At 44.2% G+C, this 27,559-nt stretch overlaps 1 protein-coding gene across 7 annotated transcripts; it reads left to right on the top strand.

Annotated features, from left to right (window-relative positions):
• Positions 1-202: 202 nt before the first annotated feature.
• On the top strand, positions 203-26,834 carry LOC120895756 (ras-like GTP-binding protein Rho1). 7 transcript variants are annotated; one of them, XM_040299351.1, is made up of 7 exons: positions 203-304; positions 1,063-1,575; positions 7,806-7,966; positions 19,118-19,267; positions 19,861-19,941; positions 20,072-23,017; positions 23,106-26,834. In XM_040299351.1, exons 2-6 carry the CDS (start codon positions 1,536-1,538, stop codon positions 20,261-20,263), a joined length of 624 nt encoding a protein of 207 aa, XP_040155285.1. In that variant the 5' UTR covers positions 203-304; positions 1,063-1,535; the 3' UTR covers positions 20,264-23,017; positions 23,106-26,834. The 7 variants fall into 7 exon arrangements, with proteins under 7 accessions (XP_040155285.1, XP_040155284.1, XP_040155286.1 ...); XM_040299350.1 differs by having other exon boundaries at positions 221-304; positions 1,066-1,575; XM_040299352.1 differs by having other exon boundaries at positions 232-351; positions 1,066-1,483.
• The last annotated feature ends 725 nt before the right edge of the window (positions 26,835-27,559 follow it).

The raw sequence follows: 27,559 nt of genomic DNA, 5'->3' as shown, positions 1-27,559 counted from the left end.
GCTGCCCACCTGTCAGCCATATTGATGGCGCGTTTGACAGCCATTGGACGGTAGGGTTTGGGAATTTATTTGATTGGTAAAATAAACCCTAGAAACCTCTTATTTTGTCTCTTTACATTTTGTTATTAATTTCCTTCTTATTCCATCTTAATTCACCTTTATTTTCGTTGTTTTGCCCAATTGCCATCTGTCATGCTGTGATGGCACTTGGCGCCCGACCCAACCTGCCATTCCGCATCGTTCGCTTTCCCGTGTCGTTGTTTTGCTCGGTCGGTCGACGACGTTTTTCTTTTCAGGAAAAAAGGTGTGTGTGTAAAATCCAAACATAGAATTTCCCAGTCGCTACTGAAGGTGATAAAAACAACTTGCTGCTCGGTTTGGGGGGCCCCGATTGTATCGGACAAGACAGAAGTGCAACTGTTTTCATCCCCATTCTGTCCCCAAAAAAAGGCACACGATCCGCAGCAGTTTTCTCTCCGAACCGTAGGAGTGACCGTGGCAACCAGAGCGCCCCAAACATACCACAAGACCAAGAACCACCCAGAACCCGATCGTTCCCACCTTCCCTCAATTGCCGCGGTTGGGGAAGTGAATGGTTCAGTTTTGCTCCCGTAAATGAATCCCACCCGTTGTGGGAGGGGGAGGGACGGGGAAAGTGCACCGTCATATTCTATTTCGCATTAACCTGCCCTAGGAAGGCAAATTATTATTCATAAATCACAGACACACACACACACATACATACACAAACATATAGGGCACCTCGTTGGTGGGCGGCCCTTCAATACCTTTCACCCCCTTCCATGCCATGTGTTGAATGTGCTCTGAGCGACGGCGAGTTTTCCCGGAGTGGAAAAAAGCCATTTTCCTGCCCACTAGACCCATTTGGCATGAGCTCGATAGAGCTTCTCTAGCATTCTGTTCCAAGCGGATCTTGTTTTATAGGCTCTGTTACCAAAGTTACAGCTGAAAAGTGGTGCCTTCTTTCCCTTTGTGTTTATTATTTTTCCCGTTTTCTGTTACTACATCACCACCCCCTCGTTTTTCTCTCTTTCACTTCAGCAGTGCGGAAAAGCTGAAACCAGACACACAAACACATACAAACAGATACATTTTACTCACAAAACGCCCATACGCACCGCCGGGAGGAGGCAAGCGGCCAGTCAGCCAGCCAGCCAGACAAACGAACAGACCGAAACCCTTGGCGTACGACGCAAAGCAGCAAAGGGCACCGCGCAAACACGTCACCTCATCATCATCATCATCATCGTCATCCCGATCATCGCTCGGCATCAGCGGCAGCTGTAACTCTGGTCGGATCGTTACATTAAAATAGTGTGTTTTTGTTGCTAGTGAAAAGAGTCGTGCCGCCGCCGTCGTCGCCGTCGTCGTCGTCGTCGTCCAGCCGCAGAAACAAAAAGCACACGCCCGCGCGTAGCACGTGAAAACGCGAATAAGAAGAAGAAGAGAAAAGAGAAAAAAGGTACATCCATTGTGCAGTGTTTTGTTTCATGTGTGGTGTAAGGAGATAAGTAATGTGGTGTCTTTCATGCGTCTCTTCTCCAACTAATTCAGGTATTATTTGTTTTCATCTGTAATCTACTACTGTTTGCATTTCGTTTTAGAGCACCCCCTTCCCTTTCCCTCGTCCCAAAACCCTTGCTTTGTAGCTCCCATCACCAGTGTGTGTGTGTTTCTGGTTACATATTTCTTCCCAGCGCTCGCAATTGCGCGATGTCTTAATCATCGGATGAAATTCCTTCCCTATCGCATGCCGATGTTGTTAGTTCCCCCGTGTTTCAATCAGCCCACCACCACCCACCCCCCTGATCCCAGTGCTGCAGCTGCAGTTACAGTTTAGATTCCCCCTTTACTCCTCCCCGGAATGGGGCGAAACCTGCTTTGTCACCCTTTTCCTGCTTGTTTTGTTTAGTTTCATGTGTGTGTTTTAGAAGCTTAACACTAGTCTGTGTCTCTGTTAGCTGTGTTTTCTTCGTCTCTAGCTTTCTCTATAGGCCTGCTTAGATAGGCAACACACTATGCAAACGCCATCCATATACACCCCGAATGCATTTTGTCTCACTTTCGCATTGGTTCCCTTTTTGGGAGCTTAGTGTACAGGTGATAAGTGTGAATTGAAGTGTGTGTGGTTTTCTTCAAGTGAGAAGAAATTTAAAAACCCGCAACCAGCAACAACAACAACAACGCACACCCTTTTTATCGGTGTTTGCCCTACGAGAACAATGCCGTTCCGGGTTTGCCCGATGATACAAGGGGAAGGGAATCGAAGACGGCCGTCTCACGCGTGTTCCCGTTGTTGTTTGGTTGTGTAGTGCGTTCGAGTGTTTCCATAGCAGCCGCCAACATGGAATACACCACCCACTCGCGAACACGAACCCCACTCCACACCGAACGGGCAAACACACACACCAACAAGACAGCATGATTATGGGTGGGTGCTGGTGGGTGGTGCATTGTGGCGTTATGCTATGTCCATCCTAGAAGAGAAGCGGTACCATATGAATGCGTTTGCGTTGTGCGTCTCACAGAAACGTCCAGCTTGCAACGCGGCCGCATGTGTAGATGGTGAACCTTCCATCTATCTCCGTGGTGCGTGGTGCCTCGTGGAGGATCAGAACGATGAGGCGATGGTGGTTATCCAGTCGGAACTGGATCAAACTCGCTCCAATTGCTTTTGGGAATGGGTTCTCGCGTTCCGCATTGATAGCAACACGCCCGTGACAACCAAGACGAGCGGCGTGTGTAAGAGTATTAGTGATGGGAAAAATGAACAGTTTGTCGGAATCGATTCCAGCTAGCTCCGAAGTTTTCTGGAATCGAATCCGGATAGTAGGTTCGGAATCAGTTTCCGAAGACGGCTTCGAAATCGTCTCCGTAATCAGCTTCGGAATTGGAATCGGTTCTGGATTCGAAATCGGCTCCGGGATCGGAATTGGCTCCGAAATCAGAATCGGCTTCGAAACGGAGTCGGTTTCGGCATCTCCAAAATTATAGACGATTGGGTCCAATGATGATGTTACGTATTAATGGCCACAAAGAATCAAAACTTATTTGTAAACGATCCACTCGTATGGAGATTCCTGGATTGATTTTGCTTCTGAAATTTCTTATTCAAGAACCGATTATCTTTCCGGAGCTTTCTTTCTCCATTTCTGGAGTCAATCCTGATTCCGTTACCGAGTAAAATTGTGCTTTCCAGGTCAATTCCGGTTCCGGAGCCGATTCATAGTCGACTCCGGAACCGGCTTCGGATTCAACTTTGGAATCGGCTCGGAATCAACTCCGGAATCGGAATCGGATAGGTTCGATTTCTAGCTCCCATAACTAAAGTGTATGCCTAAAACGGTAGTGTTTGTGCTGCTTCTACCTATCCGGTACACTGCCAATTCTTTTTGGGGTCTCGCCCCGGGAACGGTAATTAGTGGATTGTCTAACATTGGATCCTACTTGAGGCTGAAAGTGGAGTTCTGTTTTGTTAAGTTAAGTAAAGTTGTCCCGACTAGTTAAACGATGAATCGGAGATGGGGAGGGAAAGTGTGTTCGCATTGTGTAATTTACAATCTTAGTTACGCAATTTAAATATCATTTCTGTTTTTTTTCTGACGCTCATGTAAGGGCCATAATAATCGAATACATTGCAAATTAAAATTACAAATAAGCACGAAAAAGTGCGTACACACATGAATGCATAGATCTTTATTGGAGAACATGTAATTAATTAGATTTACAAGGTTTTCCAGCGGTTCTCATAGTTGTATGGCACCCTATTTGGACAGGCTCCTTAGAAATTCCTATTGGATTTGTCATATAATGGTGCTATAGAGTCCAATTCCCACATTAACTCTTTCACGGCCAAGGGAAATATTTTTCTCTTGAATAAAACTCGTAATTGCGTGTTAAATTGTTATTGATTGAATTTTTTGTTGTCATTACGTCTAAATATGTCGATAATGGTAAATATATCTCTGAACGAATACAAAATAAAACAACTTATTCGTAGTATTCTCTTACTTTATATTAACTATAGTATTGTAATCCTATGGTCGCGAAAGGGTTAAGTTCATTTCACGGAAGAAAGAGTCAATAAAGTGTTCCATAGCTATGAGAAGTCCTGGAAAACCCTGTAAAAATGGTCATTTAGTCTTTAGAACTATCCTATTAAAACAATTTTTATCACCATATTACTGTTTTGGTCTTGTCAGCAAATATCTCACATGCAAAAATGTTCTTCGAACGGATATTTTACTTTAGGGTTAATAGTAGCAATTTAACCAATGGCAAGGATTGTTGTACATAATTATGCTATTTTTTTCTGAAATGATGATTTTGTTATCATTTTTCTTTTTTCTTTGAACATTTTTTTATTAAATATATTAGTACATGTAGACTATAGGTTACCCGTACTTATTCAAGATCTGTATTTTAAAACCACTCTAAAGCATAATGCAAGATGTCGAGTCTAATTCTAGCTGCCTGATAACATGTACACACACCATTGCTCTTTTTCATGCTTTTTTTCTTCTGTGAATTTGTAAAATGTCCTTCACAATGCGTTAGTTGGCAGTAACAACACCACCACTTCGCTGTGTTCAACCGTTCATCCATCATCTTACTATGTTGTAGTTCATTATCTGTATAATTTTTTGTTGCCGTTGCTGTATGGTAGCTTCCTATCTAAAAATGGTATTTAGACTACGAAACACACACACACACACACACACACACACACACACACACACACACACTCACCGTTGTGATTAGGGAGACAATTTACTGCTCCCGAAGTTAGGGTTTTGGACAGTTTCATCCCTTTGAAGGAAACAGAAGCATATAAATATGATCTTTAATCTGATCTGAATAGATTTAAATGTGTTAAAAGGAAGAAAGGGATAGGGACATAATTAGATTTTTCTTGTTTTTAAACCCTATCAGGGAATTTATACTCAGCTTTTAATGCTCGCTCTCGTTATGTGATAATCTCCTAATAACAAAAATTATGTTCTTCCTCCACTGTTCTGGTCGAAAGATGTGATAACAGAACATCATTATTATGCCTTTTCGTAGAACTGCCAACTTAAGACAACTGATGATGGAATATAAAAGCAAAGTTTCCCTCTATCCAATCGCGCCACGTTGGGGGTGAAAATGAAAGGACAACATATTTTTGCCGGCGAATGTGCAACGGAACATTTGAATTCGTTCGTTAAACAGCTGTGTAGTGGTTTCGTTAAGAGAGAAAAACTGGACGAAACCCTAACGTCACCAACCTCGGGTTCCGCCGGGTTCGTTGTGTGTGCGTATGTGTGCGAGCGGCATACCGTACGTGTGTGTGTGTGCGCGTATTGGTGAAGCAGCAACAGCGCCTACTTTTTAGCTTCGAGAAAAAGCTCCACTCCCCGTGTTTGTCCAGTCTCGTCGTCGTCTTCGTCGTGTGTCAGTCGTCATCGTCAGTTTTAGTGTGTGGTGCTTACGTGAAAAGAAGCAAACTCTCCTCCTTCCAACTAAAGAAAAGGGTGCAACGAGTGAGTCAATTTTGTTCCTTGCGCGTGCAAATTGCCATCATCTAGGTGAAGCACATACGGTACGACGAGTTTTTCTGGTGTGTGATGCCGTGGCATTAGCTCTGCAACCCAGGGGCCGTGTGTGTCTGCCCTCCCTCTATCGGTTTCGGTGGTTTGCTCTTGCTGGTTAGACCTTGAAGACAGCGGCGGCGGCCGACTTCCCCTTCTCCCCTATTCTCCCAGTTTCACATTTGGAATTGGACACAAAACCCCCGGGCAAATAGGGACCATTTTTCCCCAACCAACAACCGAGCAGCCGTAGCAGAGCACACACACCTCAAGCACACACGCACACAGTCGGTTTTCCGAGAAGCGCAACAGCGAAAAAGATTTTAATCTTAGCTTACTCATCTACTACCACATTTTTACCATCTCTTGCTAATTCGTCTGTGAACGTTTCTTCTTTCTTTCTTTCTTTTTCATGGAAATCATCATCTTGCTGCTGCTGCTGCTGCTACTTCCTCTCTCTCTTGCTCTGTGCGCTCCCCATCGCTCATCGATATGTGGTGTGTGCTGAAAATAAATCATCCCCGAACGCCGCGGATCATTGCCGTGTCTCGTCTGCCTTTGACCGCCCTTCTTGACACACCCTTGCTGCGTGCGCGCCCGTCGCCCGTCCACGGATGTTCCGCACCGATCGGGTCGCAAACGGTGACCGACGATGATCTGCAATGGGACCTGCTGGACATCGCGGAACATCACCGGATGTGTCGTTCTTCACCACCACCGTCATCATCGTCGTCGTCGTCGTCGCTTTGTGTGCACGAAAAAAACGTAACTTGCGGAATCGCGGGGGGTGGGTGATGTGATGCCGATATTTCTTGCGCTCCGTGCGTCCCCTTTTCTTGACCCGCCGTCTCACCCGATCGCGAACGGGTCATCTCGGGCTCCTGTTACCGTATGTGTATGTGTGTGCGTACGTGGTGATCGTGTGCGCTTGTGTGTATGTGTGTGCATAACGTTCGTCCTGTGTGCGCGCGCTTTTACGCTGGTGATTGTACAAAAAAACGCGTGTGCGTGTGTGTGTGCACGGTCAATGTGTGTGAAAACGGTCGACCAAAAAAAATTGTCCCATTATTCACGTTCTTGTAAATACGACGCAATGGAAATCTACATAAAAAAACGGAAACATTATGCAAAACTAATGCTGCATGCAAAAACACAACTGAAAAATTAACCGTCTCTCAATGGCCACACGACGGTGCGACACGCGAACGCGCCCGCGACATTCCGCGATCGCCATGATGATTGTCTCAAAATTCCACCGATGACGATATCGCTCCCTTCTTGCGCTCGCGTATGTGTGTGTGTGTGTGTGATGCTTCCGGTGCCATTGTGTGTATGAGGTACGCGTTTACGCCTATGGAAATTTTGAAATGCTACACTTGAACGGTGTATCTGTGTGTGTGTGCTGTGTGTGCGCGCGTGTGCGGCAAACGCCTTGTTGCCCGTCCTGTGTATTGGTCCGGTCGTGTGTGCGTGTGGTTGGTTTCTTTGGTGTGGCAATTCGTCCCCTCCGGTCCGATAATCTAAACGAAACAACGACGCAACAATCTTTTTTCTTCTCTCTTTAAAACCATCATCCCATCGCGCGACACCATCATCGACGACCGTGTGCGTAAAACCGTGTGCGCCGTGCGGCTGTGTGTGATTGTGTGCGTGTGCGCGCGCCCTTCGTCAAACGGTTGCTTCGCTTGTAACGTCCGTGCCGTGTCTGTCTCGCTCTATCTCTGCTGCTCCCATCATACGCACGCATACACACTCAAACCCGTTGGCTCATCGTCGACGACGACGACGCGCTCCCGCTCTGTTTGCCCGTGTTTTCTCTTTCCTTTGGGTGCGGATTTCGCTGCGTTTCGAACGTGTGTATTTCTTGCTTGGAATATTTTCGCGTCTTCCAACGACCCGCGTCCGGATTTGTGTTGGTGGTGGTGCTGGTGCTGGTGATACCCTTCTACCGTCGTCCGGGGGCTATCTCTTGCGTGGCGTATCATCGTCATCGTCGTCGTCGTTCCTGCCGCTGCTCTGGTGCTGTCCGGTGTGTCCGTAAATCGTCTTTATTCCCGGCAACGGTTTGCCGCCCGACGCGTGTGTTCGCGAATGGGTGAAATCAAACTTGTGTGACATCCAACAACACGCCACCATTGTGCCAACAACAAACACTGGCCGGAACCGCGTCCCGCAATTTGGACACATACGCACACACCCGCAAACAACCAACAGAACCAATGGCTGCTATAAGGAAAAAGCTTGTGATCGTCGGCGATGGTGCCTGCGGTAAAACCTGTCTGCTGATCGTCTTCAGCAAGGATCAGTTCCCGGAGGTGTACGTGCCGACCGTGTTCGAAAACTACGTGGCCGACATCGAAGTCGACGGCAAGCAGGTGAGTCATACTACCCCAATTCCACCACCTACCTTCTGTGTTTGCCCCTTTCGTTGTTCGATACCCCCTTCAGCACCGACGGCGGGGGCTCATGTGATCGTTAGCAGCGATGGGGGTCAGCTCGGGGAGTCTTAATGGGAACGATTTATCAGCTTTATTGTTGTGTGAGGTTCTCACACACTGCCAGAGCTAAATTAATTGCTGGAAAATCAAGCTTTTGGTTCGTTTTTGAGGAAACAAAACTGCACAACAGCTCGCTCCGATGTGGCTGAATTGTAGAAATCAAGGAGCTAATTTTTGATTATCTTGTAGCGAATGTTGGATTGGTTATCTACAGGATAGGACAGGAAGAATTTGAAGTACTTTTCTATTAGTTATGTCCTGAACTGAAGCATGTAATGCTTATTTGTTGAGTCAGTTGACCACATTTTATTGCATAAAACAGTTCTTACACGATGCTCTTTGTACAAAATGTACTCCAGCTACCGGCTAGTGTTAATACCGTATCGGTCAATAGCGTTCATTGGCCTGTAAGTTTCGTGGTACAGTCGTCAACTCGAACGACTCTATAAAATTCCCGTCATGGGTTCAAGCCTAGAATGGATCGTCCCCCCGTAGCAAGCATGGGCTATTATCCGGTTGCGTAGTGATTATCAATTAAGTCTTGGAAGCCTGTATAGGCCGGCATATGTCCGCGTAGGACATTATGTCAAATAGAAGAAGAAGTATCAAACCAATCGATTGTTTTTTTGGAATTGGTACTCAAAATCGATTTTTATTATAATCCTTTTAGTGATCCTAAAGTTTCAATGGTTTTGGCAAACGTCTCTATGCGAATAAAAAAATTGCCCTACTGCACGTTACATGACGTTTTTAAGTTACTTCGTTTATCCGTTTCACTGTTCGATTTGGGCATAAATTCAAACAAAACTGCAAGGCAGCAAGACACCAATGTGTGAATGCTCTGTAGTGAGTCATAGAACGAATTAGAGTCATGAAATGGAACTGTAGATTCCAATGGTATGTTCTAATCGTTCATTTATATTTATATCCTTTAAACATGAAATTAACCACCAACTATGTTTTATTGCTTACCTCACTCATAAACCATTCAGTTTTATTTTCCACCAACATTGTTCCAACATATTGTTATAGGTAGCTCCCCATCAAAGAGTGATACTTAACAACAGCATATATTATGTTTCGTTTGCATTAGAAGCTTTCGGTTGAAATTATGCAGCTACAGAGGAGAGTAGGGAGGTGAGGTAACATGATGTTCCCCCCTTTGCTATCCTTCGCCTATGTGCAAATTAAGAAGGCAAACGAACCTGCCACATCATACCCACACACACACACACGCACACGCCTCATGTGCACACAGTAGTGGGGACAGCAATATTTCTGTGGGACACAAAACTCCATACGTTCGTTTAAAGTCGCCAGCAGAAGGAGCGGGAGCGAGAGAGAGAAAGAGAGAGAGAGAGCCAGTGAGAGACGTCCCCATCATTCGTCTTTTCGTTGGAGGCCAAATAAACGCCTAGGAGCGCGGCATTTGGCGAAAGGAAAATGGCGAAAAGGGAGGAAAGTTCATCCGCAGCTGTGGTGTGGCGGTCGTCCCCCGGGCCTACCAGTAGAAGAGCAGAAAAGAAAAAGGCAGCAGCAGCACAACACAAGAGGAGGGTGCGTTTTCGTATAAACAAACACCACTTGGCTGGCTAGCTGGCTGGGTCTGGGCCGGTCGGAACGTCGCACACATACCATGCCATGGGGGGATGGCAAGAACGTCGGTGGACCATGTCGTCGTCGTCCCCCTGGATGAAGTTATCCCCTCAAGGGTGTGTTTTATGCGAGCGTGCGGGGATCAAGAACACGATGGAGTAGCATTTTTGCTTGCCTTTGCTTTTCCTTTGCTCTGGCCCCCGAGCGTAGAAAAAGGGCAGAAGGGGAGCGGGCACACGTTAACATTTACCGCTTTCCGACGATCCAACAACAGTCGATCTGCTGTTGCCGCCGGTACGAAGAAGCGCCTGTGTAACATTCATTTCGTTCTAGGAAATGTAAAACTCCGTTGCACACACACTCTCTACTCTGGCAAATGCTGGAAAACAGTGTTAAAATATTTTGCTAACTAGGCACGCAACTCAGCTACCCGTGATTGAAGTCCGAGGCATTCAAATTGCCCATGCTTAGAACCAATTGATCTTCATAGCTCCATCCTCTCCTTCCCAGACGCTTTGAAAACATCATCACCACAACGGGGACGGGGCCATAACTTCTTCCCACCAGCCATCAGCATGCCGCAAAAAGTGTGCGCACCCCTTATCCCACCTTACTCCTCGAGAGGAGGCACGCGAGAGTGAGAGTTTTATGGAGTTTTTATGATGGAACGGCGTCGGAGCAAGAATAGCGCAGCACAACGCAGACGACGCGCGCGCACACCGCGATCCACACATGTCTGTCCACACTTGGCCTCGTTAGCGGGTGCTTGCTTTGGTTGGCGGGAGCCCCCATGATGCTAAAGTGCGGAAAAGACTCTCTTCCTGTTTGCTGCTTCTGCCGCGCCCGGCTGGCTGCATATTCTTCGACACTCACAAGCTCTGCTGGCTCGTGCGATGATCGTGAAAGGATCATGGAAAGTAGAAGTGCTCTTTTGTGAGGAAGGAACACACTTGAGCACTGGGTTTTGTTAGGGGATTATTAACATTTACAACGAACCTGTTATTGCTGCATGGTTTGCTGCTGCGGTTTGCAATTCTGACAGAATTGAAGATAGTTTGCGCATCCCGTAGCAGTTTGCAGCCAATTTGATTGTCATGTGACGATCAGCTTTGGTGCATAAAACATGTAATATCTTTCTTTTTGCTATTAAATTAGGGTTTACAATTGAAACATGGTAGATACATTTAGTTTTATGTTTTATATTTGATTGAAAATGTGATCGAGGATTTTGTTTCCTATTTTCGGCCTCTCCGGTCGGGGGGTGAGCTACTGGAAGAGTAAAAAGGCTCATCTAAAATACTCAACATCGTGTGTCGCGGCGTTTCCCTTTCCCTTTTTCCGATCACTTGATGGAAGACGTTGTATTGTACACCTTATTTTGGCCAAAACTTTTAATGGCGAACGTTTTGTGTTGCTTCTTTTACTTTTGTTTTGCGCAAGACACGGTGGCAGAGCTGCGGCAGACGCGTTCCCCTTGTCGAGAGTTAGTTCAACTTACTAATTTAAGTTGTGTACTGTTGTCTTTTCTTGTGCCGTCTGTTTTATCGCCATTTCGTTTTTCCTCTGTTTGTGGTCCGTTTCTTTAGCCACATAATTTCCTGTTCAATTCCGGATTTTTCCAGTTGTGGCTTTGTTTTATTTCGGTTGATTCCGTGCTGTGTTCCAATGGTTGAATCCATTTTTTTTATTGTTGTGATGCAGCAAAAATGTTTTTTAGCCAACAAATGCTACATATATTTAGTTCAAGCGGTTAAATGGTAAATGAAGAATTAAAAATGTACAAAACCAGGAAACTAATTAACAAACAATTTATTACAATATTCTTTCTATGTTGTGTTTATCAAACAATCGGTTATCCGTCACTGACTTTATGAATGCTGCATAAACAACGATTTCATAACAAAAAGTTCGTTCATTCGTCTTAGTAGCAAAAAGGACAGAGGCATGCATTCTTATTGCGATTTAAATTGCTCATCAATTTTAAAGCTTTATTTGGAATGGTTTCCGTTCTATTTTCTGTGCCGTGATGATGAATCGTCTGGAATGGAATGTCCGTGCGTGGTTTGCTGTTTGTTATTGTTGTTCTTGGCAGCTGGCCAAGGGATTGAACAGATTTCATGGCTTTGATCTGCTCGCACAAATTTACTTCAGAAATCATCCCTTCCATCATTTTACACTATAGCTTTTTGCTTTGTATATCGCGATTTTGCGATGAACGTTTGGACTTAAAAACCAGTGTATAATATTCCACGATTTTTTCCGTGACGAAACATAATTTATTAAACGCGCAACAGCCGGCCAATTCATCGATCATCATGTAGCTGGGTGGTGTGCATACCTTCCAAAAGCATACCACCGTGCAGCTAAACCGACACAAACACACGCAAAAGGAGCACACCAGCACCGACCGACACATGCCTACCGGACACCATCTCCCGATGGCCATTTTATCCCAAATGCACAAACAACGACCACAAGCGGCTGCTGCTGCTGCTGCTGCTGCGGCTCTGGACCGCACGCGCGCGCACGACGCCCGTTTTGCGCTCGCTCATGGTCAATATTTACATGATTGAAACGCAAAATTTCAAACTCGCGCCACACATTGCTGCATGCATTCCGTTGGTCAAAGCAGGAGATGGGGGTGAGCGGGAGAAATATGGTCGAGAGCACGCGGTATGTGTGGTTCTTATTTAAATGGTTTGCTGGCTTTGCTTCGCTCCCGCTACGCGTTCTTGTACGATCAGTCACCACCACCCATCCACGCTGCCTTTTTTCAGACGTCGATTTGCTGCACTCAAAAATCGCGAATACCTGCGAATCCTGTTGCTTGCGCGTGTGTGTTGCGTGTTCGCGCGCCACGTTCCTCTGTGTCAGGCGTCAATCAAAATCTGGTTTTCCAAATCTCCTCGCCGCGAGCCACGCCTACCCTCCATGGCTCTTTGGCTAGAACTACGCGGGGCCACCATGGTCTTCAGACGTTTCCCCAGCAAAGCCATTCCCCATTCTGCTTTGAGCATGCATGTCGGCGGCTCCACCAAACGAAATGAGATGAATGTGGGGAGTGGAGGACCACATGACACAAAATACCGTTTTCGGATCATTTGTCTTCTTTAAAAATACGCTAAGGTTTATAGAGTACGTGGATTTAAATGGGAAATGTAGTACATTTAGGTGATACAAAATATTTAATAATTTATTAAATTTCTTTCTAGTAGAATTCTAAAAGATTTAAAACAATATTTTACACTACTTTCCGGTTCAGTTCAGTTCAATGTGAACAACATTATTCAAATCTTGCAAGATATTTTTCAACAGCTGTCATTATTTGTGACAGCTGGGCTGTTGGTAAAACCTCTTGCAATGTTGAATAATGACGTTCACATTAGAAACTGACACGGAAAAACAGTGTAATACGCAAACTGAGTCAGTTTCATTCTGTGTTTTATGAATTACAAAACCATTTTTAAGTAAAACACATTTAAAAAATGAAATTAAAAAGAACACCATAAAAGATCTCTTTACTTGAGAATAGCAGTCAAGTAAGATGTTTGGAGCTTTTTTTTCAAAGCTTCCACTGCAAGCAACAGACGGGGAAGGTGCTCTCCTCACGTTGCAAATTGTTGAAATTCCTATGCCATTGGGTCACCGCGATTTCTTTACAAGGGAGCCTCACGACGCGGAAACGATCGTTTGCTTTTTTGCTTCCCTTTATTTTACCTCTTTTCAACACTCTTCTCGACATTCACATTATACTGTTAGCAATATCGAGAAGCGGTAACAACTCAGGTAGAGAGGGAGTATCACTTTCGATGATCATTATTTCCCATAAAGAGACTGACCTTTTAACGATCAAACCGTGTAGTGGTAGTAGCTAGCGCAAACATCGTCGGATAATTGGAGCTTTTTTGGAGCTTCATCAAATTTCTCTCTCAGCTGTTTTTTTTCTTTTATTACTATTACTACCGCTGTTTTTGTTTTGATTCCTTATCGCGCGCCTCGGCGTAGAACCTGAAAATTGATCCAATGTCTCATTAGTTTAGCAAGAATCGCAAGCCAGCCAGCCAGCAGCAAGCGAAGATTGTTCGGAAATTAAGGAATTAAGAAGCTTGCTACCCTTTGGGACCCGGTCAGTGGAACGCGAAATCTCCATCACTTCAGAAGAGCGTTAAATAATCGCTTGCTGCCCATTTGCTGTGACCACCACCCTAAGCACACACGTGAAGCATTTTCTTTTCTGCGTGTTGTGTTGGATTGGTGCGGCTATTGCTAATATGATTTGCTTCCGTTTTATTAGATGGTCGGTCTTTCTCACGTGTACTATTTTTAGCCTGACTCTGACGAGAACCTGTGGTGTGTCCGTTGAGAGACGCGGAGGATGGCAGCCCCCAGAGCAGCAGCAGCAGCATGTCTGTCAAATCTCCATGACGTTGTTGTTGCTGAATGTTCCATTTTCGATTCAGGAGTTTCGGATGATTCGAACCGAACCTTCTATCCATTCGAACATTCTGTATTTCTGGCTGGAATGTTTTTGGACACTATCCGGCGTCGGGATGTACGCGTGTTAACCCTTTTATCGACGTTGCTAAAAGGGATCAATCGAAGCGAAGGTTGTGAAAGGTGAATGCCATAGGGCGATTTACCATATTTCTATTTCTGGGACTGTATTAAAATAAATCGTCCTCCTAATAATAGAAAAAGGATACGTGGACTTGAAAATTGCAACATTTTGCGAACCCTTTGCAAATGTTCTCGAAAACGGTAGAACAGTAGGTACCTCACACACTTAAACAAGATAACTTAAACATATCTTAGAATAAAAAAGTGCTTTTGATGATTGAATCATGTACACAAAGTACTCGCATAGCTCATTTACAATATACGATCGTATCCAGTTGCCCTTTCGGCTCTCTTAGTGGGATGTGGTGCTGAAACGGATGATGTCAGCTTTATTTTACGGAGGTTAGAAGATGAGAACTGACCCTGACAGGCGGCGCGCTCTACACCTTGCTTCGTTTTTTTTTTCGTACGCGGTCGAGACGAACGGTCGATGCAAAAGGTGAATAATAAAACTCCCTCCATTTTATAGTTGTTAGGGAAAGCTTCACATATCGCTGCAATCGCCAACCGGATTACATTGTCCGGGTTTGCTTGCTGGCAATATGCAACGGCCGGGCGGCAGGCGGGGTGATGCTGCGCTTCAACTCGGATCGATTATTCAGCGGCAATTTACATACACACAGACTCGACTAGTGTGAGAGATTTATATCTATAAGCTGCCTTTGATATGCTTCTCGAGAATAGCTGTATCAGTTTGATTTGATGGGTGAGAGCTTAGAAAATACTAAAAAATGTATTATCGTTTTTAAAGGTAATGGAGGTGCTTTTAAAATCACTGCTCCGTACAGTTCCTATAGCATTAGACGTCTGATAAATTTGAAATATGCTACATACAATTTTTACTCTTTTAATTAGATGTCGTTCTTCGATATATTTTGAAGTTTCATTATTGTTAGCCAGCTGAGCCACATTTTTTGCAATCTAATTCAAAGAATGTATTTTTCTGGTTAATGTACAACATCCTGTTGCACTTGAATTTTATTTATTTTGAACCCGACTACGACTTGCCTTACTATTGACCTCGTTCAGGGTCAATGATGTGTGGTACGCCTTGCTCCTCACTTCAACCAACCACGTGTTACCATAGTGGTTGGAGCTCGGAATCGTTCCTATCCGATGCCGTGTTCGGAATCGATTCCGAAGCCGATTCTCATGCTGGAATCGTTTCTGATTCCGGATCCAATACCGGAGTTAACTCCGGAGCCGATTCTGCAGCCGATTCCGGAGGCGACTTCAGAATCGATTCCGATATTAGAATCGGCTCCGGAATCGGAATCGACCTGGGAATCGTAGTTTGCTCTGGTAACGGAATCAGGATTGACACCATGATTGGAATGAGAATCAGTTCTTGAATTGAAATAATAAGTTTCAGAAGCGAAATCAGTCTGGGAATCTCCATGAGAATTGATCGCTTATAGTTAAATGTTGATTCTTTGCGCCTATCAATACGTAGCATCATTGTACCTCTAAACGTCTATGGTTTTGGAGATGCCGAAACCGATTTCGATTTCGAAGCCGATTTCGTACCTACTATCCGGAATCCATTCCGACGAAAACTTGATTTTTCTCATCACTAGTTACAAGTGCAAGAATTCCGCTTCGCACAATGTTTTCTTAATAACATTTTGTTACATTTATTTTCAAATAAATCGAATATATTCTGATATTCTGATCTAGTTATCAAGGACTAATACTAATAACTAGATGTCAAGGACTCTCTTACGGCATTCTCTGTTATCAAGGACTAATATTTAAAAGCCAACTTCGATCATGATTATGAACTAGAGAAACTCCATTATGCATTCTGTCAGCAATTAATTGTAGAATTGCTTAATTTGTGTTTCCTTTCGCTTGTTTGTCATGTTCATCATGTTCCCCATGTTGCCGTTGTTGTTTTTTTCTTCTGTGCATTGTCTGCAAGCTGCTGCAGCAACTCGTTATAACAATTTGCCTTTGCATTGTAACGTTCGGTTGAACAAATGAAACGGAAAACAAGCCTTTGGGGGGAGGCACTATTGCCGACATCATTGGTTTTGGGGCTCGTCGTCTCTCCTTCACTCGCATTGCCGCAAAGACCCTTATAATGCTGTGGCTTAATTTTGCAATGCGATGAGAGGCCCACACCAGACCGAAGCAGTGGGCAGCAGCAACAGCAGCAGTCAGTAGCAACAGCGAACAGCAGCGCAATATACTAGAAGCCGGAAACAATTCTGCAATTAGTCATTGGTTGGTAAAAAGTTGTATCGCTCTTTCTCCATTGCCTCGGCCCCACGGGTCTCTGCTGGACTATGATGATGATGATGATGGGGACCGCTTGAGGGTGAGAGAGCAATATACAATATATACAATCAACCGAACGTCTCGCCCCCATCGCAGAGCACCCTTTGAAGTGGCAGGGAAAGTCCGCGCATAACAATCCTCATCCTCCTCTCCCCCCAAGCTATTGTGCAATGCAGCTCTTCACTCAGGTCATGCATTTTCTTGGAATGGATACCACTATCACCGAGGCCGTAGACACAAGCCCAAGCGCGCGCTAGAGTACCAAACCCGCGGGACAGAGGCGGCAGCTGCTACAGCTAAGGTTTCTGTCCGATTCTAGAAAACTGTCGCTTATGGGGACGACGATTCCCCCTTCTCCCCATCCTTGGGAAAGATAAGAAATCTGGCAGTGGAGGTATAACACAAAAAAACAACCCTCCGCACCCTTCCAATACACCACAGTGTATCATCTCTAACATCAGCGCAACATTGCCACCAATACATAGACACACATGCTGCTCAGACGAATGGTATCTCCTCCTCGTGCCTCCAGCTCATCGTACGCGGATAACGCACGCAAACCTTCGCTTCTTATCGCTACCCAATGCAGTGAGAGAGAGGCGCGCATCCTTTCCCACATCTCTCCAGCCGTCACACTCCAGCTTAGAGCCTCTATGACCGCCCGTGCGTTGCCACGTTTTTCTTCCCCCCCATCCGAACACACTGTACTGTACTGTAATAGGTGTAAGGTGTGAAGAATTTATATCACTGCAGCAGGCGACGACGGCGACGGCGACGAAGACAACAGCAGCAGCATCGACATTCGCGCTGCGGGTGCGCACACGGACGATTCACTGATAAGAGAAAACTCACCGATAACTTTCGTCGTATCAAACGTCGTACACACACATACAGACACACCACCCTCTAATGTTGTCTCATGGTGTGAGGGTGGTAGAAGGAGAGCGGCGGGGGCGGCATGGTGGTTCACACCAACATATTTGTTTGGTGTGCTGCTCGCGCCCGGTGCTTGCTGGTGGTGTGCTTTTCTCTTTTTCCTCGTCTCCATTCTATCGTGCAGGGCCTCTCTCTCTCTCCATCCCCATCCCCACACACCTACCACATCCACCTGACGTCTTCTGACCTCTGTTGAGTAGGGCTGACGCGGGGGGGAGCAGCAGGGAGGAGCTATATTATTGGGTGGCCAACCCTTCGCCGGAGAGATATCGAATTAGTGGCGAATGAGGGCGAAAGACAAATTCCTCCTCCTACTCCTCCTCCTCCTCCTTTTCGCCGCTCGGTGGTGGTTAGGTCGTCGCGTATATATGGGTTTGGGAAACTCGAGGCAAAAAAAAACAGTGCTTACTCGCGCCCGGCGTAGCCTACTACTCCCTACCACCACCTGGAGAGAGGAACTATTGGGGTATATCACCTTTTTGTAAATGTGTATATGCGTGCGTGTGTGTGTGTGATGGTGGAAGTTTTGGTGTCAGAGAAAAGGGCAACCTCGCCTCGCCAGTTTCTTCACCACGCTCGGTTTGGCGCTAGCTGGTGGTAACTAAAAGGTACCAGGAGGAACAACGACTAACGGTGGGATAATGCTCCCTCGGCGTCGTCGATAACGCTAATTTTGCTTTTCACCTATCACAAGACACACACACACACACACCAAGGTTTGGGGAGGAAAGAAAGAGCTAAAATCTTCATTGGATTGTGACAATTTACTTAACGCTCCAAAAACCCCCCCGAGAGAGATAGAGAGCAAAAGGCTTCAAAAAACTGAAATCGAAAATTAACTTTCCAAGTCGAATGTCGCGAATCTCTCAGATTGACGGTGTGTTGTCCTTTGCACTTTTTCGTTTTCGTTTAATTTTGCTCAGCCCTTAACACGATCGCTATTTTTCCTCATCGTGTTACTCTGCTGGTCCCCATAAAAAGATAGGATTGGTAAGTTCATTCAAATAATCAGAAGAAATAATCAGCCAATCTTAGGTAGCGAGCGGCTCGGTGTCAAATGCATTTCTTTCCGCTTTCGCTAGCGCACACACACACACACACACACACACACACACACACACACACACACTTCTCACATCCGTGTTCGATATCTCCTTCGCTGCTCTGCTCAGGTTGCACTTTAATCCAACGATGTTATGAATCTTCCTTCGTGATCGTCATGATCATCACGACGGTTCCTCCAACCCTCCGGAGTAATCAAACCGCTTTTGAAGGGCTTTGGAATGTGACAGTCCAACAGTTGTGTTTCAAAGCGGAAACAAATATGCAAAAGGGAAGATGATACGTGCGTTGTGACTTTCGCAGGTATTGATGAATAGAAAACAGAGTTTGAATGGTACCATAATTGCTCTCAAATGAATTCCCAGCGCTCTGTGCCCCTTCAGTATCAATAACAACATAATATTTTATTTTCATCTCAATGATGTGCCGAACTTCCCTTATTCGTTTATGACAATCATACAAATTACAATTGCACAACAGACCTGGAATACGATTCTAATGACCGTTCTTTTTTCTCTCTACTTTGCTATATTTCAGGTTGAGCTGGCACTATGGGATACGGCCGGGCAAGAAGATTACGACAGACTGAGGCCGCTGAGCTACCCAGACACCGATGTTATTCTCATGTGCTTCTCTGTCGATTCACCCGACTCGCTGGAGAACATCCCCGAAAAGTGGACCCCTGAGGTAAATATGAGATGGCTTTCAGAGCACACGAAGCTTGAAAAGCTCGTCACAGCAGCTCGTAATTTAAGTCCCTTCCCAAAGTCAGATGCCACAAAAATATAGCAGAATTAAATTTAAATTTTCTTATTTGGTTGTTATTTGGTCATTGTCGGCTATTTAGTACTCGCATAGCGGCAACGCACACACATAGACACACTCAGCTCGGTGAACTTGTTTGCTTTAGCGTGTTTTGTTATCAGTAAATAATTTCCTCTGCGTACTCGGCGAATGGGCAGAGCGGCGGATTCGCCATGACTCACACGCAATCTCAGCAGCTGCGAAGCATGGCGCACGATTCGAGGCGATCATAAGTGAATGAATCATCATTCTATCGGTCTCTCAATATAAACTTTAGGTACTGATGTTTTTGGAAGGAGGAGAGGGTACATTGTAAACTGGTTTATGTTCAACTTTTGGTGGCATCGCTTAAATGAGCATTCTTTCCCGATTGCGTGTATTTAATTAGTTTAAAACTACTGCAATACGTTATATTTACTATTTAGTAAGCGGTGAAACAATATTCATGTTTTTCTATTTTCTCTTTTTATGTATAGGTAAAACATTTCTGTCCTAATGTACCCATCATCTTAGTCGGCAACAAAAAAGATCTCAGAAATGACCCACACACAATAAAGGTTTGTATATATTCCTGGCTGCACCGCTCAGCTCCATCCCCATATCACACGTGAACTGTGCTCTAACCCGATATCTTTTTTTATCTCTCCCACACTCTCGAACACCGATCCACATCCGGCTGTGCTGCAGGAATTGGCTAAAATGAAGCAGGAGCCCGTCAAGCCACAGGAGGGACGTGCGATGGCCGAAAAAATAAATGCTTTCGCTTATTTAGAGTGTTCGGCCAAATCGAAGGAGGGCGTGCGTGAAGTTTTCGAGACTGCTACGAGAGCAGCGTTACAGGTGAAAAAGAAGAAGAAGAGTAAATGTGTTCTGCTCTAAAAGAGCAAAGCCAGCATTGTGCTCCCTATTGCGATGGTGTTTGCGCGGATAAAAAAACACTGAGCCTGTTGAGTAAAGCGAATCGTAAGAGAGGGAGAGAGGAAAAGCAACCGAAGAGAGCAGAAAGCGATGCAAACAACGGGAAGCAGCAAGTAGAAGAGCGCAGCATCAGCATATGTGTGTGTGGTGGAGATGTGGAGGATCGAGAACGGCGGTGGTAGTAGATAGATGGCCCGAGTGGCGCTATAACATTAATCGTTTTGGGAATGGCAAAAGGAGAAGTGAAGACGCTAATTCGTAGGTAAAAGCGCCACATCATTACACGCAACAGCAGAAGCCTCAGAGATCGAAGAAAAGAATCCTTTTTTTAGAATGAAAAAGAAACATCTTTCGACCACCTTTTCACACAAAGCAGACCAAAAAAGGAGAAAAAATGAAGAAAAAAAAACCAACAAAAGAACACAAGAACATAGAACACATACCAATTCAATGCCAGGGATTACAACCAGGGATTACAAGAAGCCTAGACGGGAGACGGAAAGAGGAGAGAACAGCAGGCAACAGTGAACGCGTGAACACTAGCTGCGAATAGATCTACTTGGGGTGAGTGATGCGCGTCACCCCAGCCTTTTTTTTTTTTTGTGGTGTGTCAAGAACTACTACTAGAGTTTTCTGCATGCTGGAGAACGTAGCGTAGTCACCGAACGCCTTTTTTAATGTGTGTGTACCTAGCGTAACGCATGCCATGATGATGAAAATGATGATGGAAGAGAATATGAGGATGTGTAAGGCAAAAACGTTTTCACCCGATACCGCCCCCACCCCCCGCGAGGGAGGGTTGTTTTGGTATGCAAAAGCAAAAGGAACTGCAGCGTGTTTGCTCTGTTAGGGAATCATTTTACAACCGAACCCAACTAAACACAGGAACTTTGTATGCAATGGTGTGTGGACGCAATCAAATCGTTCAACAATCACACGCTGCCGTTGTGTAGTGCACGTATTTTGAAGTGCGGGCCCTATTCGACGGGCTTTGGTTAGAATGTCTGCAGAAGTAGGAAGAGGTCAAGCATCCACATTCGCGCACACCACAGCCCTTGGAGAGGGAGTGGAGAAAAGTACGGATAGTTTCTCCAAACGTTCATGTTTCTCATATTTGGTCCCATTTTCCTGTTTTTATCTACACAACACACACACACCTTCTTAGATACATACATACATGCATATATAAGATGGCATCTACTAGATGTGGTTTTTTTTATTATTAACTATTCGGTAAGCGATTAAGTAAATGAGTTGAATATGCAAAAATCAACAAAAACAACACAAAAAACACAAAAAATACGGGATAAAAGCAAAACGTTTCGTAACAAAAGCATGAACGACAGAGAAAGCTAGCGCTCATCACAGTCGGAATAGGAGTTTAATTGAAAGGAAGCAAACCACTCCCACACACACACACACCCCCTATATATAGAACGTATAATGCAGAAAGGAAGGTTAAGCAGAGATAACACACTCTTATTTTAATAGCCCCAGGAGTGTATGATTCGTTCGTTCGCGATGGCATATTTTTGCAAAAATATCCGAGCAAAAGTTTAAACACACATACACACACGTCGACAACACCCATCCATGTAGAATGAGATTATGATCAAAAGTACCAAGCTCGGAGAGAACGGAGAATCAGGCAGATTTAGTTTGACTGGTTTGTAAGCGAGAAGATGGAGAAAAACCCTATTGTAACATCTTTGTCGTGTGCATCTTCTCAGCTTTCGATGTTTTAAACAGTCGACCGTGCTTGAATGGGGGCAACATAGCAGACCATCAGAGAAGGGTAAAAACCACGCATTATTGTAAACCACGCGCACCTCCTAGCCCCACGGATCATGAATCCGGGGGCGGCAAAAGGCAGGAAGGAAGTGAATCGGATTTTTGGAATCGAATTGTTTTCGGTGCGTTTTATATTTAAATCACACTCTCCCTTATAGTGTGTAGCGTAAGGGGGAAGGGGGATGCACCCATTGCCGGAAACGCTACACATTGTTTTGGCAAAGCAGAACTAGCAGGAGAAGTGTTGGTGTGTGTGTGTTTTTGAAATGGAAAAAAAGTCGCGGGATCGCGCCATGGGATCGCGTTGGAATCGTTTAGTAACGATGATGATTGCAAAACAAAACAAACAAACAGACACAAATTGAAGTGCATATGCAAAATGAAACACGAAGCATGATGAAAACGGATCGGATCTAGGATAGTAATAGGGTAACACAAATTAGCGCGGAAGAGAGATAGCGAGAGAGAGAGAGGAAAGAGAAGGAGAGGAAGAGTCAGAATTTTAAAAAAGAAAGCAGAATAATAAATTCTAACCAATGATAAAAATGAAACCAAACACATACAACACAAACATCAATCCGATAATCTTCGTATGAAACATAGCGCGTGGGAGGTAATACTGGTGATGGTGGTAGAGGTTGGTGGTGGTAATTGTAGTGATGGCCGAGGTAATTGTTGATGAGATTGTTGAACACATGCTTGTTGTTGCAATACGGAGGAGAAATGGGAAACAACTGTGTCCAACCCTAAACTGTGTACCACAACTTCTCCGTGTGTGGACGGATGTCTACATTGTTCTCAAGGATCATATCAAATCCCGGATCAGTTTTGCATGCGTTGAATCGATGTGTTGTATTGTAATGCGAGTTCCCCGAGAGGTGTCATTGCGTCGGAGCCTTCTGCTGACAAGGAAACAGTGAACAGGTGAGTAAAAGTTGTAAATGCACGTGCAGATCGCAACATACTGATCGACTTCGTATTATGTTTACTGTTTTTTTTATTTTCTTTTTAGAAGCGAAACGCCTTGTATTTCAACGAAATGCTGTGAGAGAACTGCATTGTTTGGTCAAGGTTATGCGACAGAGACCTCGGAATGGAATGGAACGAATAGTGAGATATGCTGAAGGAAAACAAAAATACAACGTACGCTCTAACCAATCCCAAAAGCAGGGACGTTATACACAGAGATGCGCATGCACTCTATGTGTGTATGTGTCGGTGAATGAAGTTACGTGCGAACGATCGGATTGATCATGCTAAATCCCTTCCCCCCCTGTGTTTGGGTAGTGTGTGTGATTGTTTGGTGGCATCTGTTTGTTGTGTTGTTCATGTGAGTGTACACGTAGCTGTAACTTCTTGGTATGTTCGTAACACTTTGGAACCGTTCGTGATGTTTACAAGTGAGGAAATTTGCGAGTTGTATGCATTTGGAGAGTCCCTCCACACCCTATCTACGGGTAGCACACAATATCCCCCGTCATTGGATAGAAAAGGGCAGGCTAGTAATAATGTTGAAGGCATTGGGTGTGTCACGAGGTCCATCTCTTGCAATGTGTGGGTATGTTTTTTTTCATTCTCGTGTCAGTCGATCTGATGAGGATCTACGTTGTGTAGCTTTTCTTGAGACAGCGAAGGAAGCTTAGGGTAGAGAACAAAGAGAGAGAGATAGAGAGAGAGCACAGCAAGAGCAAAATCGTTCTCAGTAACGTGTTTCTGTAGGAAGTAAGCTCCTACCTACACTAACAACAACTAAATCGGGTATTTTAGCATCTATTATTAAGTAGTGCATACATTTAGGTGCATTTGTCACAAATGCCATCATTTGTAATACAACCACTTGCTGTTTATTACCACTTGGTGTGTGTGTGTTTATGTTTGTGTTGTGTGCCCATCGCGTGGCGTGAAGTGTGTTCCGCCTAACTGTTTCACCTTTCGAATTGGGGCAAGTTGGCAAACACTGTATGGTGCCATGGCGTGGCTGGTCGTCTCTGTTTATGTTTTAAGTTTTTGATGCTAACGTAAATATGTGCATATGCTCGTACGTCATTTACCATTAACCCGCGGTAGTGTAGCACAACAGACACCTAGAAGTAACGTCAACCAACCGAATTTCTGTGTACGATACGGATCCTACAAGTGTTCCATCCCGGCATTCATTGTGCAGAGGCAGGCAGAGGCCTGGGCAATAGAATACACTCACAAATATGAAACAACCCTCCCCACCAAACGGTTTTACAATTTCGGCCCATATGCGCCCCCCTGGACGCGGGGCGCAGGATAAGACAGCTTAAACCCACGTCCGGCGTAAGGTCAAAATCTCTTTTGAATCATTTTGTTTGAAGCGTATATTGGATGGATGGAAGCGCCGTCGCACTCTGTAGCCAATCCCATTATTTGGGAGGACAGGTGGAGAAAGGTTTATAGTAGAAGCACGTCGTTTGGACTGAACCACGCAGTCGCTGACGTGTACTGATAAACATACACAGAAGTGGTGAGCCACTCCTAGAAACTATTATTGAATTACCATTGTTTCTATTTCTACTACTACTACAACTACTACTAATCCAAGCCCTATTAACTTACTACTTTTCATATTCGATCTAAAAAGAAGGAGTATTCGGCGAAGAAGAAGGAGTTGGCATCAGATATACACATACGAACAAATCGATAACGCTTTTTAGATAAAGAGGTAGGCCTTTTACAGAAGCTTTTGAAATTTACCGACACTCGCTCCATCTACTCTCCTGATCGGATGTACATTTGCCGTTTGAAGCGAAAATGCGAATGAACCTGGCACTCACCCCTGTTTTGTTGGACTCTATATGTTGTGGGGTGTTGTGTGTGTGTGTATGTACTGACACTCTTGTAATTGATTTTTAAATAACCATGCTGCTTTTTTACACTGACTGGCAAGATAGTTAGGACGAAACTGCTGTAGGGCAGCATAAAAAATGCAAAATTGTGCGATTTTATGTTTGATCGTATAGCTAACAGCGCAGAAAGAACAACAATTGGTTGATTGAACGTATGATGTTGATTTATCATTCTTGATTGTTTCATCATTAGCAAATCAAAAGCTTAGAGAGCATTTTTTCCCCTATTTTACATATTTGTAATGGACATAATGGATCCATTTGTAGCACACAAGCTGTGTTTCTTTTCTTTCTACCGACTGAGTGCTTTTGAGTTTGTCCATTTGTGTCCGGTTATCCGCAGGACTCGATGGGGGTGGTGTGTATTTGCAAATTACTCACAAACACACATAAAATCTCGTCCCTCGACCATGTTGCATGGTGATGGTGGTAACTATTAAGATCATAACTAAACGTAAAACAACATGTACGTGTGTGTGTCTGCTTTCGAACACACATACACTAATTACACGATTTGGTTTTTTCACAATCAAGCCTCATTAATAAGAAGAAGGAGCAGAATGCAAGAGAAGAATAAAAACCCCAACAAATTTACCATTCTTTGCTGTATAGTGCTAATAAGGTAATTGAAAAAATAGTAACATAAAGAGGAAGAAAAAAATGGATACCAGGCAAATCAAAGATAAGCGCGAACACGTGTGGCATGTGATGATGATAATGGGGGGGTGGTAGGTACGTACATAATATACAAAACGTTTACAAAGCCAGGAAGGTGCAACCAAACGTGTTTGACGCAGAACAACAAGTTCAAACAGGCACGGTTTGAGCACAACTTCTCCGCTGCTGATACTTTTAGTCACTATCAACGCTCGTATCAATTATACAATACAAAAGCTGATAGAGGGGCGGCAGATTAAGGCTACAATTTGTTGCTGTCGCGGTGCCCGTATCCACCACTACACGATGCCATTTTTTTTGTTTTTGCATTAAGCAGATCCATTTTTGAAACAAACAAGAACGCGCTTATGCAGGTGCTGAAAAGCACATGCATACTGCTAAAATACATTACACATACCCTTGCATACATCTTTATCACTCACGCATGCGAAAGGTGGCACGCAGTGGCCCCCCATACTACATCTCTTAGAAATATCATAGATAAAAATTAACTAATTATTAAACAGAAAAGGTGAAAGCAAGGAAGAAGAATTTACCGCAATGATGAGCTAGCTAGTAGCTGGTCAACTACAAACACAATCGCAGCCGTGTGTAGTGTGTCAGGTGACACGACCGGAGGGAGACAATTTTGTTTTACAAGTGAAGAAATCCAACATTCGTAACTGAATTAAAACGCGTACCACAGACACGAGGGGGAAGTATCAATTCACTCAGAGCGCATATACACGTGTTGCCGATTTGACAAAAAAAAACGAGACTTAGCAATGGGAAAAAGGCTTCGGATGGATGACGAATGAAGAGAGGAAAAAGGGGTCGCATGGTGATGGAAAGAGTACAGTGTGGTGGTGTTAGATTAGAAGGATTAAGAATGAGTAAACGTATATTGTTTTGCAAGAAGGACACACACAACCCTACAAGAATAGCAGTTTTACTGTGAAGAGAGCCAAACACAAGATTTGGCACCGAGGAGGAGAAAGGGTGTATGTGTATGGGTTTGGTTTGGTTTTGGGAAGCTTAGTAAACTACTATTGCGCTAATATTACTTTTGTGCTGCGAAGCTATTTCACGAGAAGGGCGTTGTGGTGGGGGTCTGTGTGTGTGTTGTTGCGCAAAGAAGGAGAGAAGCATGTATGATTTAGAACACACTGTAAAGAAGATAGTTGGCAAAACACACGAGGTTGGCGAACAAACAAAAAAAACGGAAATCCCTCGGAAGATGTTTTTAAAACTTTATTGATTATGTAAAACGATCGCAGAAAGCAAAAGGATAATGGAAAGTAAGGGGAAATAAAACCTATGTTTTCAAAAAAAAAAGGTAATTGTATCTTGATTTCGTATAATTACATAGAACAACGTAAAACCAAACGAGGAAAAAAGAATATTTATTTTTATCTAACTGGTATTAAAGGCTGGACGCACGTGGTTGGATCCTTACTCTAGAAAGAAAATTACAGTAATAAACATCATAAATTGTCTAAATGGGTTTATGTGTCTGTTGGTTAAAACATTTTTATTCGTTGCTGGGTATCTTCTTGTTGGTTGGTTTTAAGCTTATATATAGAGACTTTAAATATCCTCTTGTTGCGAAACTATTTGTCACAAGTGAGTCCATATATTTATCACCCACAAACTTAAGCTACTGGGGTTTTCCAGGGTTTTTGATGCGTTTGGCACACTTTCTAGATTCTTTCGCACGGAAAGTTATACTTTTGGTGCACTTTTAGAATCTTGTATGGCAAGAAGTGGATTTTGAGGCATCTACATCGGACGTTCCAGGCTCAATTGGAATCCAATTCGATTTTCCGATGTGTCCCTTCCCGTGCGAAACTGTCAAGGAAGGGTGCCTAAAGCATCAGAACCCCTGAAGACAACCTCATTAACGGATAAAGTACTATTTTTTAAACACGACCACCTA

This window comes from Anopheles arabiensis, chromosome 2 (genome assembly GCF_016920715.1).
Source record: "Anopheles arabiensis isolate DONGOLA chromosome 2, AaraD3, whole genome shotgun sequence".
In the NCBI taxonomy this organism is placed as follows: Eukaryota; Metazoa; Arthropoda; class Insecta; order Diptera; family Culicidae; genus Anopheles; species Anopheles arabiensis.
The sequence above is the reverse complement of the archived record's forward strand: the minus strand, read 5'-3'. Positions and strand labels throughout refer to the sequence as shown.